At 45.8% G+C, this 18,484-nt stretch overlaps 1 protein-coding gene across 1 annotated transcript in view; it reads right to left on the bottom strand.

Moving 5' to 3' along the window:
* The window catches only part of MIDEAS (mitotic deacetylase associated SANT domain protein), a 35,277-nt gene that overhangs the window by 12,572 nt on the left and 4,221 nt on the right, over nucleotides 1-18,484 (bottom strand). Inside the window, exons 2-7 of the mRNA XM_056851120.1 lie at nucleotides 10,233-10,544; nucleotides 8,182-8,521; nucleotides 7,407-7,473; nucleotides 3,838-3,980; nucleotides 1,890-1,993; nucleotides 294-369 (exon numbers count right to left, since the gene is read on the bottom strand). Of these exons, the coding sequence (XP_056707098.1) occupies nucleotides 294-369; nucleotides 1,890-1,993; nucleotides 3,838-3,980; nucleotides 7,407-7,473; nucleotides 8,182-8,521; nucleotides 10,233-10,544 (1,042 nt within the window). The remainder of the gene's footprint in view (nucleotides 1-293; nucleotides 370-1,889; nucleotides 1,994-3,837; nucleotides 3,981-7,406; nucleotides 7,474-8,181; nucleotides 8,522-10,232; nucleotides 10,545-18,484) is intronic.

Here is an 18,484-nt window from a genome sequence, read left to right as displayed (position 1 = left end):
AAATCTGGATATGGTTTTGTTCCCAATGAGAGGAGTGAAGAGAAAACCTGTGAGCATTAGGTATGACCCAGTCTCCCATGATCAAAGACAGATGGCAAAGGAAAGAGAAGAGCATCACTTGAACAATCCCTAACACAAACTACTATATTTAGTTTAAAGCAACCTCCCCCAACTCTAAGTGCATGTCTCCATAGGACTGTAATTTTTCAAATTCTCTTACACATAAATGGTAAGTGATGGAGCCAAACAGGGGAATAAAAACAGCAAAGCTCATGTTGTTGCTTTTCGCATACCTGTGTAGTGATAGTCTGCCAATGCATGATTTGGAGACCGCACAGACTTCTTCAGCAGCATTTTGGTCAGAGCAGCCTAGGGAAAAACCACACATCAACCAGTTTTATAACAAAACAATGAAAGGCCAATCAAGTACCTTGTCATAAAGTATGTGTGATCTCAATTACTTATCGCAGTCATTCACTTATATTTTCAGCTCAGTGCAGTACTAAGGCTCAGAGTGAATTAGGCTTGCTTAACCATCTCTGTCACAAGTCCTTTGAGATAGGTTTCAGAGGGGTTGCCATCACAGGAAAAAAAAACCCGAGAACATGCTAAGTCAGAATTCTGTCAACTCTACTGCAATGAACATATCATAACCAGACTGTGAATTTTAACTGTTTTTGCAACTCTGTTTATTGTATGCTGATGTAAATACCTAATAAAGGTAATGATGATGACTGTGAATTTAGCAGAAGATCCCTGAATTTACCTTTCAAGAAGAAATGACATGTATCTTATTTACCTCCGGTCCTGGTTATCTATCATTTTTAGAGGGGAAATCCTTACTTACACTCTCAGCCATAAGTAGTAGGCCTAAGCAGCATGGCACTTGACAAGTTAAGTGTTCCTCTGCCTCAGTTCACTCACCTTTACAGTGAACTGAGAAAGAGGGACATCAACTTGCCAAATGGCAGGGTGAAGTAAGACCCAAATCTTCCAGATCTAGGTCTAAACATTCTTATCCAGCAGATCCAGGTCTAAACATTCTTATCTAGTGTATTATTCCCCCCCTCTCCTCTTTCTTACTTGGATTTAGTACATTATATCTAATGTAATGGATTTCTTCACCTAGACTCAAGTATTATTTCATAATAATCCCTATTAGCGTGTGCCTAAGGACAGAAGAATTCCTAGCCAAGGACTGTATCTTAATTAATGACACTTGGCACAGCCAGTTAGCACCCAATATTCAGTTTACTCAATTAAGCTATTTCCCAAAGTAAACGGATAATCAATGGCCAAATCCATTCGTGCACTTTACTTTGGCATTGTGGTGACACATTTTTATTACACAGAAGCAGGCAAAGAGTTAAAGAATTAACGTTTCCCAAAGACCACAGGAGTAAATGTTATAAAAAATAATAATATTTAAAAACCTCCTAGGAATGGAGCTCTATACTGTAATCATAAAAGGGGTGGCTTTCCACATGGGATGACAAAGTAAACCTTTATTGCTCTGCTGCACTAGAGTGATACTCTCCTGCTTCACTGGCTAATAAAGAAGACTTCTGACAAAACCAGAGAGGAACAGTACCCAGCCTAGACCCACCACACACTACTAAGAACGCGATGGCCAGAAGGCAGATTACCGTCAACAGAGGAAGGAAGGTGGGGGAGCCAAAGAAACATTATATTGCTCTGCCAAGTGCATCAAGGAAATGCACAATATGAGGTTTCTCAGGAATGGGTTGTTCTGGCCAAACCTCAGTTCTGTTAGAGTGAAAGCTTGAAAGGCAATGTAAGTTTGGCTAGAGTCACTGCTCCTGCCAAAGCAAAATGCCAGCTGACCACCCAAGTCCAGTCCAACATAGCAACAGCTGTTGGAGACTTACCAGAACGTTTCCTTTTGCTTCATGTAAGCAGTGAAACGCCAGCTCCTGATTGGTACCACCTCCAGGAAATATACTTGAGCAAGCAGCAGTCAGCAGATTTTCCACTGTGACATGGTGAAATAAGTATCCAATTAGAAAAGGCAGGTAAAACCCCAAACATCTGTTCAGAGATGCCCCCCAATTTTCACCTTAATATCTTGGTTATGCACAGACCACCACCACTGTTTCCTGGGGGATGAACAACTAAACCCAGGCTTGATTGCTGCTGCCTTCCCATTAGCATCAGCTAAGGCCCCCTGCTTCTTAACGCTATGTTGTCACTGCCTGTCCTATCCATGCACCAGAACCAGGAGAGAAATGCTGGTATGCACAGTGATCGGCATGAAGCCTGAACTTTTTCACTCCATGAGTAATTTTTAGCACTAACTGGCTGAGCAATGGAGGCAGGGGGAAGAAAAGCCAAGACTCCATTAGCCTTGCGCTTACATGGTGGCATTTTCAAGCAGTTACAGAACTTAATGTGACTGAAGAAAGGTTATGCTCTCAGATGCACGACCAGGTCATATTCTCCAGCCTCAGAGGATCCTTTTGCTCACCATTCAGTAGATACAGGGCTTCCTTAACAATGCCTAAATATCACAAGGGCCCAAATTCTTTAAAAATTATGTGAATACAGGTTGGATCCAAAAGGTTGTATTCTGCTAACAGTTGGGCCCTTCCACAGTCACAAGGAGTCTTGCTTTGGCAGAAGAGGCATGTTCTTTCAGTGGAAAGCTCCCTGCGCCCTTACCTTTAGATCCAATCCAATGTACTTAAATTGCATAATATACCTGCCTCTCACAATTTAAAATTTCAAGGCACAGAATTCAAAATTCAGTGCATATGAATATCAGTTTGAATGAGTGAAGAAAAATCAGCTAGATTGTAAGAGCTGCAAAGTGTCATATATGGGTTAGGATCATCTAATATCTGGGAGATCCACGTTTGAATCCTCCCTCTGCCATGGAAGTTCACTGGGTGACCTTGTGCCAATCACTCTCTCTCAGCCTAACTTTCTTCACAGCAGAATTAAATGAAGGCATTTAGAACAATGTTGTAAACTGCTTTGTGTCCTTACTAGGAAGAAAAATTAGATATAAATATCTAAATAAATAAAACTAGTATCAACACACTTCATCCTGCCCTTTACAGAATGGATGTTTCAATTGAAGATAAGATTTATTTCCCCCACAAATGATCAACTTCAGGGAAAGCACGGGTTTTGTTTTAATTTGGAATATTATGCTTTCCTCTACCACCAGTGCGGGAAGTAGACAAATTAGGGAATTGATTGCCCAGCAGCAGCTAGGATATGTCTCACAGCACATTAAAGTGTTTTTCAAGCTTCTGTCAGTGTAGAAGGATCTTTACAAAGAAAAAAACTGTGATTTCTATCATGCATATGGTAAATGGACATCTTAGGCTAACAATCCACTCAAATGCAAGTTATATTGGAAGGACCTTCTCTGTAGTGGCCCCTCTCCAGGGAGAACCAACAAAAAAGCACATTTTGTTTTCAGAAACGACTGAAACCCCATTGTGTTACAGTAGGCTGATAAGGATTTAACTGAAAATAATGGCCAATTTAATATGTATTACATTTTACTGGAATATTGGTCTTTTGGTTTTTTAAAAATTGTGCATGTTTATAGTTTTTTACTGTTTGCAGGTTGCTTTGAGAGGAAAGCAAGTTAAAGACACAGAAACAAACAATTTAGAAGAAAGAAGAGGCTTCCAGTTTCTCTAGCTGTCAGATCTAGTTTCCATCTCATCTTCTTCTATATTTGCTGAGCTTAACCCAGCATGGCGGATCATACGGCAACTTTACAAACACACACTCATAAAAACGTAATCACATCAATCACCCCTGCTGCTTCTCACTGTAGCAAAAATTTTCAAAGCTCCTTACCATTCTCTTGGACAGATGTGTTGGTTTCAAATTCCTCCCATGGTTGCCACACCAGATCTGCTTTGGGCTTGTCAGAAGCCACCAGGGACCGATCTCTAAGAGGTGGGATCTCTGCTTGAAACCGGGAACCCACGTTGATACGTCTATAAAATAAATACTCATTTAAGACTGAAGTGACATCCAGGAGTTGCCTCCCTGCTAAGACAAACAAAAGGAAGCTGTTCGATGCATATAATAGGAACATGGAACATGAGAAGTACGAATCAAGGTAAACTCAAAATTGTAAAACGAGAAATGGAATGCTTAACCTTTGCAATCCTGGGAACTAAAGTGGGAAATAATCCTGGGAAATAAAGTGAACTAAAGTGGACTGGATTAGGACAGTTTCACTCAGAAAATTACAGTGTTTTACTCTGGAGTTGACAAAGACAGAAGAAACGGAGTTGCTCTAATATTGAGACGATGTAGCATCAGCAGTCATGGGATAAAATGCAAAGACTGACTGAATATCAATCAGATATCACTGAAAGCCTATCAACATAACCACCATTCAAGTTTACGCCCCAATTATAGATGCTGAAGAGGAATTCACACCATAGTATTCCCCATTAATATGTATGGGTATGAAAGTTGAACAATGAAGACAGCTGACAGGAAGAAAGTGGATTCATTTGAAATATGGTTTTGGAGCAGATCAGTGGGTTCTAGGTCAAATCAAGCCTCAACTCTCCCTAGAAGCTAAAATGACTCAACTGAGGCTATCATTCTTTGGTCACATTATGAAAAGACAAGAGTTACTGGAAAAAAACAATAATGCTAGGAAAAGTTGAAGGCAGCATGAAGACCTAACATGAGATGGACGGACTCAATTATGGAAGCCACGGCCCTCAGACTGCAAGACCTGAGCAAGGCTGTACATGATAGGACATTTTGGAGGTCATTAATTCACAGGGTTACCAAATGCTGGAAGCTACTTGACAACACCTCTCACAATCTCACACAAGACAAACAGCCATCCCAAACCACCCTTAGATGCTGCATGAACATGTGCTGCGCTGGCTTGCTCTCTCTTCTATGTGCATACTTGGGTAGTCAATTAATGACCTGCTTTAGCTCAATCCATGTCAGCAATCTATGGTTTCAGTTCTCCAAACCAAGGCTTAAAGTTGGTTTGGAGGGGAAGTTTAAAGCATAGGCTGTTGGTTAGATGTAATGGCTATCTATGGCTTGAGCAGAAGCAGCAGCCCTAATCAATTCTGATCACTTGTGGGAAGGATGAAGGGCATGAATACACTACTCAGTTTGGCTTTATGTCTGAACCAACAGTACAGGTCGGTACTGTTGTATAATAGCTAAGCACAGAAACATCCTTTTTCCACTCCATACTTTTTTATATCATGACTTGCTGAACAAAAATTGTGGAAGGCTCAAAGACCCAGTTCAAGCATAATTTTGTTTTGTATCTGGATACAAGAGGGCCAGTGGGTAGAGTGGGAATTACTCACTAATCTTGGGCAAGTACATTTCACACCACTGTGGGCTTCTTATGGGTTTAATAAATCAACAAAATAAACACACACACTCCATGTTTATGAGTTTTTTTAAGGTATTCCAAAAATACTTTTTTTGTGTGAGGGGGGAGGTTCTCCTGTTCCTTTTTGCTTCTGCATTAAATATGTATAATTAGCAGGGGGCCTAAAATCTGCCATCTCCAGGGAATGTGGCTGAATCTCATCATATGAGCATTGCAGTGCTAAAAATATGTTTTATAAAGAACACTCCAAGTTGTGTATGTGAGAAAGACAGGGACGGAGAGAGAGGGAGGGGGAGAGAGAGAGAGTTAGTTTAGCAGAAGGTTATCTGCCTGCTGTTCAATCTGGAGACTGGCTAAATTCCGGATTTCAGCAGCTGTTGCCCAGAATAATACACAGATTGTTCTCTTACATCCCCCTTTTTGCTTTCTGATTCATCTTGAAAAGGAGGAAAGGTAACCAATCCCCCCTCCCCCAAACGAGTGGAGCAGGGCACTGAAGGATTTAAGCAGAGCATGCTGGAGTAGGACTTCAAGACTCAGGACAAAACTCAGTCTCTCTTCAGTTTCAGTATCATTTCTTTATATTAAAAAACCCTACAATTCAGAAGCATTCCAGCCCTGCAGGGAAATATCCACAAGGAGCCAAGTTTCCATGCACAGACTGAACACACAAGAAACTGCCCTGTACAGAGTGTACTTAAAGGTAAAGGTCCCCTGTACAAGCACCGGTCATTCCTAATCCATGGGGTGACGTCACATCCCGACGTTTACTAGGCAGACTTTTGTTTTGCGGGGTGGTTTGCCAGTGCCTTCCCCAGTCATCTTCCCTTTACCCCCAGCAAGCTAGGTACTCATTCCACCAACCTCGGAAGGATGGAAGGCTGAGTCAACCTTGAGCCGGCTACCTGAAACCAACTTCCGTCGGGATCGAACTCAGGTCGTGTTAGGCCAATATTTTCTAGTGTGACTAGCGGTAGCCTATGGGGTCTCCAGCAGAACTCTTTCCTCTCACCTACTACCTGGTCCTTCTAACTGGAGATGCCAGGGGTTGACCTTGGAGCCTCCAGCATGCACAGCAAGAGCTCTACCACTGAGCCACAACCCCAAGATGAGGCCCAGTCACACAGCAGATTCCTTTGCTGTATTAGGAATTTCACATGCATTCTGGATGCCCTACATCTGCACTGTGATGTTCATTTGTTCTGAATCTGATACAGCCGCACCCTTCATGTTACACCAATGGTGAGAAGACTACTGATCATGATGCCATCCATGTCTGATCACCAGAAGTTCAGGTGGCAGAGGTCAGAGCCCCTTCAACATGGGGGTTCCAATGAGAAGCACTATTCTGAGACCAGGAGGAGGTATGACACCACTGACCTGCAGCTTCCAAGACAGCTTTTGAACTGTCACCCCAAGCCTAGTTTTGCCCTGTCGCTCACTGCGACAGTCTTCCTGCTCCCTGATCTCCTTGGAGTGGAGGGCAGGATCGAAATCGCCCACTGACAAGAGATCATCTTCGCGCTCACCGGTGGAAGCCGCCATTTTAGAGGGGCCGGGGACCGGGAGAAGACGCGACTATTTTTTTTAAAAACAAACACAAACAGTAGGAAACACATAGGATGGACAAAGAATACAAAAACCTAACTAGCCTAGTTACTGCACACGGAGCAGGACTACTAGTGTGCACTCCCCGGCAAGGCAGGAAGGAAAGTGGAAGCTGAGGCTTTCCAGCCAGAGAGAAAAGAAGTTAAAATTAGATCCTGCCTCCCTGAGCAAAAGCAGGAAAACCCAAGCTTTCAAGATGCCCTTCCCTCAGAGCGGGAATGGGGATTTGAACCTGCCTAAACCCACTCCTATGCGTATCAGTACCAACTGTTGATATACACAGGATTCTGATATTCACAGGGAGGGGCCATGGTTTAGTGGTAGAGCCTCTGCTTTGTATGCAGAAGGTCCCAGGTTCAATCCCCGGCATCTCCAGTTAAAGGGACTAGGCAAATAGGTGATGTACCTATTTTTAAGTGATACTTACGGTTCGATGCTGACTGGAGTAGCCTCTCCCATTACTGAAAGGACAGGAGGGGTAACTTCTGCACTATCTGCAAGTAAAAATGAAACCATTTATCACTTTTATTAACTTCTGCTCAAGGGATATACAGATAATGGGGTCAAACTGACCCTAAGAGCGGGGGGGAGGGGAGATGGATAAAATTTGGTTTTCAGTCACCATTTATACTTCACACTTTCCTCAACATTAATGAAGTCAATTGCCTTCCAGTATTTCAGCACACACACACCCCACAATGTTTTGCAAATTTCAACTGCAAACTGCATAAACTCATGGTGCCAAGGCCATTTTTACCCCCATTGACACTTAAAAGGAAATTGTAATTGCCCTATAGAGTGAAATGATATACTTTTTTCTCTCTCTGGGGTTTTAATTATTCTCTCTACCATACAAACATTTTTGCCAAATGATATTTCCTATAAGGGACGAGGGGGGAGAACAGAGCTAGAGCAAGATCTTAAGACCATCTCTCCATCATGCCACATTTTTGCTTTCTAGCAGCCCTTCCAATACAGCTTTAGCTACTGTTTCAACACAATTTTCTAATGAAGGACATTAAGTCCCAGTATAACGAACGTACACATAAATCTTAGCACTAATGACTGGGGTCAGATCTGAATTCATCTTGCCAACAAATTATTGAATTTAACAGCAGTTATTATTCCGCCCCCCCAACCTTGATGCTCCTGCCATTTAACGCCCCCTAACCAAAAAAAGATAGAGAGATGTAGAAACTTACTGGATCTCAGCAGAGTCCTGTGCGAACTTTTAGGAGTCATGGGGGGTGGAACAGAGTTACCACTTGCAGAAAGAATAGCATTGAAATACAGTCCTGAGCCCTCTCGCACAGGACTGAGTATCGGTGGGGGAGTGTACGGTGGTAGCTCGAAGTTCCTATCTGAAGGCTGATCTGCCAGGCGGACAGGTGACCGCAGGTGGCTCTGGTAGGGTGTGATGTTGGAATAGACTGGAGGAGCAATAAAGGCTTTTGGTGGGATGAAGAGAGGCTCTGGCCTGGGCCGCTGCTTTGGTTTCCGGACAAACCCCTCCATTTCTTCTTTTGTAGCAGAGCCTTCATGCTATAAAAAAGAAATATGGTTTTACTTCACACACCTCATGCTATAGAGAGCAATCCAAAGCAGGTCTACTTAGAATCTTACTGAAGTCTGCTCAATAGGGCTTACTCCCAGCGAAGTGTTCTGTAGAATTGCACTGTGAACTCACTGATGTCTCAAAATTAAAGATAAACCAAACAGAAACAAATGACTGCTTCTATCAGTTTACATCAGCAAGCATTTATTTATTTTTAACCTACATGGTTGTTATGATATATAAAAGCACCATCAACAAAGGATTTTAAAGAAAAGAAGAAGAAAAAAAGACCAGTCTTTGCTTTCAGACCTTCGGCTCTAACCGGTACTACTTATTCACTCCAAGAAAGGCACATAAGGCAAGCCGAACACCTACTCCTAACCACCAACTGCACTTTTTGGCTTCTGCCACCTCTAAGAACATTCACCTTGTGATTTTTTCTGAGCTGTAGAGACAGACTCAAACAACCTCAAAGAATAAACAAAAGGAAGTTATCATTTGAACAACCATCGAGAGAACAGCCTATACACATGTTCTGGATGGCCCAGTAGGGATATTTTTCTCTCAGAATATATATTTTTTTTCTTTGATGAATAACTACGAGGATATAATATTGTAGGCTTAGGCCCACAGAACGTAGCCTGGTGGACAAACATCAGCCCAGACAGATTTGTGTTCATTGTTTTATTTGTTTAGCTAGTTTTGGAATTTGGAATTTTCCCTAAACTGCTTTTATCCCTTCAGGTAGAAAAGCAACATAGAAATGCTCCAACAAAAATAATATCCATCTAAAAATTCCCCTCTACACACACGCACATATTAAGGCATGGCTTTCCAATGTATTCAGAATTTATGTAGGCACAGTGAAAGCATTTCATGTTCTACCACTATGTAGGACTTTCATGCAGGGAAAACACTTTTACAAAGGAAGAAACCATGGAAAGACTGGTGTATCCCTCACCCGCCACAACCGAAACATGTCTTTCCCATGCGCTCTCTCTGTATAAAGCCATAACATTTGAAGTGACCCTAAGAACCTGCAAAATTTAGGAGCATATGTGTTGCTTGTGAAATTTTTAAAAATAATCTACACATATAATATACAAAGCATAACAACCTTTATTGGAAACACCATATTTTCAATAAAAAGTGTTGGTATCAAACTGGTACCAAAGGAAAGTGCCTTTGATGAGCCCTAGTTTCCCCTTTCCAAGTTGCCAGGAGGTGCTGGTTTGCCTTTTTAACCCCAGTCAGAAACAAAAGCCAACATGCTCTACACTACCAGACAGCAGACAGGAATCTAGGCACAGATAGAATACATTCAGATCCAGGATCACAATCCTCTTTCAAGGCTAGAAAACCAAAATATACCCCAGGGATTTAACAACAGAACACATGGTATGTGCATGGAGGGGGGGGGGTCATCATTACAGTCCAAAGAGCTTACTCAAATACAGAATCCATCACACATTACTGTTGAGTATGGATAATTTGACTAGCAGTAACCCACCCGTCCACCTACAAACAACACTGCCTTACTTGCATTAAAGCTGCACACAGAACAAAAACGTTTACACATATCACAATCTACTCAGGAGAGATGTGCCCAGACATGGTAAGGGAGAGGGAGGAAAATTCCCTTAACTAGCTCATGGGATTATTTCCACCCCACCTCCAGGATTCTAAAAACAGTCCTACCTGAGCAGACACATCCGTGTTCAAATTGCGATTGGACCTTCTCCTAGTGACTATTACAGAAGGTTTGCTTTCAGAAAGGCCACGGTCATTCATCATGAACCGCTGGAGCTTCCCTTCTTCGCCTTTCTCCCTGCCAACATCTTGACAGTCCAGTCTCCTCACTGGCACAGATACAGGCATGATGAGAGGTACAAGACTGCTGTCCTCCCGGGTTTTCTTCGGGGCTGGTGGAGAACTGGCATATTCCACCACACTCCTCGGTGCTGCCGCCACCACCTCGCTTTTGTTCTTTTCTTCTGAAGTTTCTGGTTCCTTGGAACAGAAAGCCCACGGACATCTTAAGATCACTGAAACTTTCCTTCATTAAGTACTTTTAATATCTGCATTGAATTTGGGAGGGGGTGGATTAAAAAATTGATGTTCTTCCTACAAATGAGCTCAAAGTCTAAAGGAGGGGTGTCAAACATCCGGCCCAGGGGCCACATGCAGCCCTGTGAGAGCTCTTATCCGGCCCGCGAGCCAGCCAAGGCAGTCACACACCTCCAGTCCCAATCTGGGCTGGTGAGGTGTGGTCCGGCCCGACCAAGTGACATTTATGTCATGTCCAGCCCTCGTAACAGATGAGTTCGACACCACTAGTCTAAAGCCATCTCTCTGCCAATATTGAAAGGTATCACAATTTTGCCAGCAGGCAATGTGACACAAGGAAAGTTGCAGAATTTGAGAAAACTACCATGACACATTAAGATGTGGCACAGAAACGATTTAATAAATAAAATGAAATGAGTTACTGGCAAGAATAATCTGCAGATTAAAATTGCATAAACATGGTGTTGAGGTTGCCTGGAAGATAAAATGACCAAGGAGCTTAATAATTATCTCTCTTCATATATTATATATAAAAAAGCAGTTTGCAACTAATACACTGGGTACATTTGCAACTTTTCTCAAATAAAATGAAGACATTTTTACTTTCAGATTCCATAAATATACCAAATAGTATAACTTTATATGCTATGTTATAAATTATGCATTTTATGTTGTTAAAAGTACTTGAAGTCTGAAAAGAGAATAACTACACCCTCCTGGGGGGGGGGAGGTAAAGCTTGTTAGGAGCCAGCATGACCCCGTGGTGGTGTGCCCAGTTTTCCCATGATAATGGGAACTTATGCTGTCATGGGGGGCATTTATGGCGGTGCCTGGAAGCCACAGAGCTGTGCCAGCCTCCCCCACCAGCGCAGCCACTCCAGAAACTAAATACTGGAAGTAAATGCCCACGCCGGCATGGGGTAGGCATTCCCAGGGGGGAGTTGACACTAGTCAGCTATTTAACCCCTTTCGCCCTGGGAACACCCCCTCACACAGCAGCATAGCTATGACACCTTTTTTTGAGTCGTAGCCTTGCTGTTCTCAAAGGGGTGTCTTTTCCTTTTTTCTATTTTTTATTTTTATTTTTAAATACCTCTTTTACCTCCATGGAGGCCAGGAAGCCTCTGAGCAGGAGGCGTGGGTGTGCTGCTTCTGGCCGCTGCAGAAATACCCCTCCCCCAGGAATGTGCTGTAAGCATTGCATATATTTCCATTTCCCCCCACACTTCCACTATTTTAAAAAAAATGAATAAAAAAGCAATTTTTCAATGGCTTCAAAATATCTGGAAAATTTACATCTCTAGTTCTTGTCCCAAGACATGGCATACTATTGTCCTAAGACATGGCATACTATTCCTCAATATTCAAGGGTAGTTAGAAGCAATGAAAATAATTCCATTTTCCTTGTTCTGGTTCTCCATTTCTGTTGTTTAGATGTATTCCTGTTTTACAAGTGATGTTTTACATTTTTGTTGTAAATGGCATAGACATGTTTTAAATTTAAAAAAGACATTATTTCTCAATGCATTATTTTTGTATTAATTACACTTCAACCCTGCTGTTTTTTTGATGGGCATACATACAATGAGGGGGGAAAGTATTTGATCCCCTGCTAAATTTGCCCGTTTGCCCTCTGATGAAGAAATGACCAGTCCATAATTTTAATGGTAGGTTTATTGTAGCTGTGAGAGACTGAATAACAACAGGAAAAACCCCAGAAACCCAGAAGACAAAAGTCAGAGATTGATGTGCATTATAATGAGTGAAATAAGTATTTGATCCCCTATCAACCAGCCAGGTTAGGGTTAGGGTTCTGCTGTCGACAGAAGCAATCAATCCATCAGATTCCAAACTAGCCACCATGACCAAGACCAAAGAGCTGTCCAAGAATGTCAGGGACAAGATTGTAGACCTGAACAAGGCTGGACTGGGCTACAAGACTATTGCCAAGCAGCTTGGTGAGAAGGTGACAACCCTAACCCTATCTGTCAACCTCCCTCAGTCTGGGGCTCCATGCAAGATCTCATCTCGTGGAGTTGCAATGATCATGAGAACGGTGATGTCAGCCCTTGGCCCACAGAACCAGAAATCACCACAAAGTCATATAGAGTCCAAACAGATGGCTTTTACTGATCAAATAGGCATACAGTGCAAACGAATAAAATGACAGCTATGAGAGGCTCACTAGCTGGGAGATATTATAAGGCAGGAAAGGCGGGAGATTACACGCATGAATACAGTTTCCCAGGAGCTGAGTTCCCAGGCCTAGGTATGCGACCTTGGGGGGCAGACAATACAGCACAGAGACAGAGGCAATAACGAAACCGAGATAGCAGCCTGACATTCTGCTCCCCTCAAGGCCCCCTCCCAGTTCGCAAGGGGGCTGGCCTGTCCGGGTAAGCAATGTGAAAGGCGTCGACGAGGTCGGGGGCGGAGACATCCCGTGCGCGCACCCATTCGTCATAGGCAGGGGGGAAATGTTTCCAACGAACTAGATATTGCAGATTGCCATGGTGAATACGGGAGTCAAGGATCTTGGAGACTTCGAAGTGTTCTTCCCCCCCCACCATGATGGGTTGCGCAGGCGGTGGGTCCGGATGCCACCGTGGAGAAGCAACATGGGGTTTGAGGAGGCTTATGTGGAAAACAGGATGCACACGCCTCAAGGATTTGGGGAGAGCCAGTTCCACTGTGACAGGGTTTATGACCCGAGTAATGGGGAAAGGGCCAATGAATTTGGCGCTGAGCTTATGGCACGGTTGGGTGGAACGGAGATTTTTGGTGGAAAGGTAAACCAAAGCACCCACTTGCAGATCACCCCCGGGGGAGCGATGTTTGTCAGCTTGCGCTTTGTATTTACGTTTGGCCCGGTCGAGGTTGCTAACGAGCCAGGGCCAAGTGGTACGGAGGGCGTGTGCCCAGGAGGCAATGTCGGGGTTCCCCTCCCCCTCTACATCATCTGTAGGAGCGATGGGACTGAAATCTTGTCCATACACAGCAAAAAACGGGCTAAAACCTGTGGATTGATGCATGGCATTATTGTAGGCATATTCTGCTAAAGGTAACAGTTCCACCCAGTTATCCTGGTGGTAGTTAACATAACAACGCAAATAACATTCAAGTACAGCATTGACACGTTCAGTTTGACCATCAGTTTGAGGATGGTATGCACTAGACAATCCCTGTTCCACCCCCACCAACTTGAGGAAAGCTTTCCAAAACTTAGAAACGAAACCACTTCCGCGGTCACAAATTATTTTACGCGGAAACGAATGTAAACGAAAGATATGCGTCACGAAGAGGCGGGCCAGTTTCTGAGCAGAGGGGATCCCTGCGCATGGAATCAAATGTATTTGCTTAGAAAACAAATCAGTAACAACCCACAGCACAGTTTTACCCCCACTGAGAGGGAGATCAGTCATGAAGTCCATAGCAATCACTTCCCAAGGTCTGCTGGGCGTTTCAAGAGTTTGTAGCAGTCCCGGGGGTTTGCCCTGCGATCGTTTCGCAGCGGCACAAACGGGACAGCTGCGGATGAAGGAGTCAATGTCGGAACGCATTCCCCCCCCCACCAGAACTGTCTGCGCAATAAGTGAAGGGTCTTCAGAAACCCAAAGTGCCCAGCTGTTTTGGCTCCATGAGCTAAATGTAAAACGTCCTTCCGGAGAGCTTTGGGTACATACAATTTTGAGTCTTTGTACCAGGACCCCCCTTGTTCCAAAACACCAGGAGGTAGGGTATGAGCGGAACGTTCTAAAAGGCACTGGTCCCGAAGGACAGTTAAAAAGGATTCGGAGATGGGGATTTTGGAGGGAGCCCCCCCGTCGGTCATGGAGATCTGAGAAACAGTTATAGGGCTAGTGCTTACGTGCGGCGGCGCGCAGACTGCAGGCGGCTGAGCGGTTGGAGGGGTAGGAGGGGCGGGAACTCCGGTCTGTTGCGGTGGCGGCTGGGCAGCCGGTTGGGCTGGCGGAGCTTGCGAGTTAGGGAAGGTGTGCTGATGCTGGGATCGGGTTTGCACAGCCAGCATAGGTAGGGCCCCACGTTGCATAGGGGTGAACAGAGAGTTGGTGGGTCTTTCGAGTTTTACCGGATATTGTGGTAAACGGGAGAGGGCATCCGCGAGAACGTTCTGCTTCCCAGGGACGTGCTTCAGGGTGAAACGGAACTGAGCAAAGAACTCCGCCCACCGTTGTTGTTTCGCCGATAGCTTATGGGACCCCGTGAGGGCAGCTAGATTTTTGTGATCGGTCCAAACTTCAAAGGGTACTTTAGACCCTTCCAAGAATTGCCGCCATAAAGTCAGTGCATGATGAACTGCAGAGGCCTCTTTCTCCCAGATGGGCCAGTTTAATTGAGCGTGCGCAAATTTTTTTGAAAAGTAAGCGCAAGGGTGAAGAAGACCGTCCGGTCCTTGCTGGAGGAGAGCCCCTCCCATGGCTACATCGGAAGCATCGACTTGCACAATGAACATTTGATTTGGGTCTGGGTGCCGTAGCACCGGCTCCGAAGTGAAGAGGCGTTTGAGGGCCAGAAAGGCGGCTTGGCATTGCTCAGTCCATAGGATTTTTGCGGAGGGCAAGGCAGCCGAGCTTACTTTTCCCTTAGTTTTCAGCAGGTCCGTAATGGGTAGAGCCACTTGGGCGAAGTTAGGGATGAATCCCCGATAGAAGTTTGCAAATCCCAGAAATTGCTGTACTTGCTTACGGTTGGTGGGGGGAGTCCAATCGAGGACGGCTTGGACTTTGGCGGGGTCCATGCGAAGACCTTGGTGGGAGATGATGTATCCCAAAAACGTGAGTTTGCTTTGGTGAAATTCACACTTAGCTAGTTTAGCGAACATTGATGGTTACGCAGGCGTTGTAGAACTTCCCTGACCAGAGTCACATGCTCGTCCACAGTTTTCGAATAAATGAGAATGTCATCTAAGTAGACCACCACCCCACGATATAGAAGGTCATGTAGGATTTCATTGATGAGTTGCATGAAGACCCCCGGGGCCCCTTTTAATCCGAATGGCATTACAAGGAATTCATACATTCCGAAACAGCTAGAGAAGGCAGTGAGGTGTTCATCTCCTTCGCGGATACGGACTCGGTAGTAGGCTTCCACCAAGTCTAATTTAGAGAACACACGGCCTTCCTGTAATTGTCCCAAAATATCCGATATTAATGGGATAGGATAGGCGTTGGTCTGGGTAACCGCATTGAGCTTTCTGAAGTCAATGCACAGGCGAAGGTCGCCCTCTTTTTTCCGGACGAAAAACGCGGGGGCCGAGTTTGGGGCATTCGAAGGGCGAATGAACCCTCTGGCGAGGTTTTTGTCCAAAAAGTCCCGGAGGACAGTGCGCTCGGAAGCGCTCATAGGGTAAATCTTACTTTTGGTTAATGTGCAGTCCTTTACTACTTCAATCGCACAGTCTGAGGCCCGGTGGGGGGGTAAGGCATCACATTCCCTAAGGTCGAAGACATCTTCAAAGTCCCGGTATACAGCGGGTAGAGCCGGTGGTACTGGGGCAGTAGAGGTTAATGCTGGAACGGGCGGAAATGGCAGAGCAAAGTTTTGCCGATGCTGGTCGCAGGTGGGACTAGCGAAAGAGATAGTGTTTGTTTCCCAATCAATACTGGGACTATGTCCTTTAATCCAGTTAATTCCCAAGACCACTTCAAATCGGATAGGGGCTATAGTGAAGTCTATTTGTTCCCAGTGGGAACCAATTCCCATTGCCACCCCTATGGTGCGGTGATCAACTGGACCCCCCTGGAATTGGCTCCCGTCCATTTGAGCAAATTGGACGGGGGCGGGTAAAGCCTCTGAGTCGGCTCTGAGTGCAGCAAACGTGGCTTCGCTTATGAGAGTGCGACAGCAACCGGAGTCAATTAGTGCTTTGACGGGGATTTGTGGACCTCCGTTAAGTTGTTGTAAAACTGCATCCACGTAGACGGTGGAGTCCACTTCTTTGATTTTGGTAGGAGCATTCGGTTTGATAGGAAGATCCTGAGAGGTCTGTGGAGATGCTCCATTCACCACAGACCGGAGCCGTTTTTTGACAAGTCGAGGGGAGATTCCAGGTTTAAGGCTGGAGAAATCCAAGGGTTTTCCTCATCCGAAGAGGGAAAGCTGTCCCCCAATGGGGCACTTGTAATCCGAGACCCGGCGGGGTCGTTGGAAGCAGGCAGGGAGGCTGGGTCCCCGGCATGGAGTGCAGAGGGTGTGGGCCTTCCCGGAGCTGCGCTGCGGGTGGCCGCGGTGCCTCTGCGTGGTGGACGACCTCGGGCGCGGGTTGTCGTGCTGGGACGAAATAATTCCTGGCGGCGTGGGCAAACGGCTGCAAAGTGGCCCATTTCTCCGCATGTAAGACAGGCACCCCTCTGAAATCGGGCTTCACGTTCCTGGAGCGGACGTGGGGGATTTCGTGGGACGAGCAGTGGTGCCTTGGGTTGAGGCTTTTGGGTGCCCTTCTCCTTGTGCTTTTGACGGACGAGAGAAATAAAGCGGCGGCGGCTTTCCACTTCCTCGGCTAATAGGATCCAGCCTTCGAGGGTATCGGGATCGCCCCGCATGTAAGACCAGTTCAGAATGTCAGGATGCAAGGCTTCCCTGAAATGATGGATTAGGGTGGTCTCGGGCCAACCTACAATTTTACTTGCCAGTCGCTGAAATTCATCGGCAAATTCCCGAACTGTAGCAGAGCCTTGTTTTAATTGTAAGAGTTCCGTTTTGGCTCTTTCCCCCAGGAAGGGGTCCTCAAACCTCCTTCTCAGGGCAGTCATGAAGTTGTTGAGGGAACGAATCGCACGAGAGCGGGTGTCAAACTGGAGGACCATCCAGTCAGCCGCTTTGCCTGTCAGGAGGGAAGCTACGTACCGCACCCGGCTATCTTCCGTGGGGAAAAGTTGACCTTGTTCTCGCATATAACTGTCCACTTGATGCAAGAAACAAGGCAAAGTCTCAAGAGATCCGTCATACGTAGTCCTCAATTTGAGTTGCTTCCAAGGGCCGGGCGCGGGTTGACCCGGTTGCACGGGTGGTCCGGGCGGAGGAGCAACAGGAGCTCCAGGAGGTAAGGGTGGAGCAGGCACATTAGCAGGTGGTTGCACGGGTGGTCCGGGCGGAGGAGCAACAGGAGCTCCAGGAGGTAAGGGTGGAGCAGGCACATTAGCGGGTGGTTGTACGGGTACCCCCTGACCCGGTATCGGAACGGGCTGTCTCTGAGCTATCAGGGTTTGTTGTAATTGCCTGTTCTCTTGAAGCATAAGTTCCATTACTTCCTGGAGTTGATCAACACGGTCGGAGAGCTCCCGATTCTGGGCTCGTAAAAGATGAACCTCCTCACTTGGGCCACCAGTAAGATGAGGCTTACTGGTTCGGAAGCTCGTGGCCCATTGAGAGCTATCCCCATATAAATCCTCGTCTTCAGACTCATCTGAGTCTCGACGTCGGTCAGCCAAACGGCGTGCGCGTTGGGTCGCACGCGACGGGACAAACGCCGGGGAAAAAGTTAGACCTGATAGTCCCAGTACATAGTCCTTGGGGCGCGTGTCCACGTTCGCCTGATTCCTAATCCTTGCTGCAGCCGCCCTGGCTGCTTCCGCCGCCTCTCTCTCTCTTGCGACCCTAGCCGCTTCGGCGGCTTGCTGATCCGCAAGAACTTTGGCGTTCTCAAGTCTTAGGGCAGTCTCTGCCGTAATGCGCGGCAAAAGTTCTGTCTCGAGGAGCAAGAGTATGGGGTCAGGTTCCCCGCCCAGCAGAGGTTGTACTCGAACCGCCAGTGCGGATGCCTCGGCTCCAAACGTCGGGGTCAAAACTTGAGCCAAGGTGGCTACCGGGGTGTCCTTTGTACATTCCACAAGGAGAAGAGCGGTGCTAATAGCGACTTGCTT

Source organism: Euleptes europaea, chromosome 6 (genome assembly GCF_029931775.1).
Source record: "Euleptes europaea isolate rEulEur1 chromosome 6, rEulEur1.hap1, whole genome shotgun sequence".
Lineage (NCBI taxonomy): Eukaryota > Metazoa > Chordata > Lepidosauria > Squamata > Sphaerodactylidae > Euleptes > Euleptes europaea.
The sequence above is the reverse complement of the archived record's forward strand: the minus strand, read 5'-3'. Positions and strand labels throughout refer to the sequence as shown.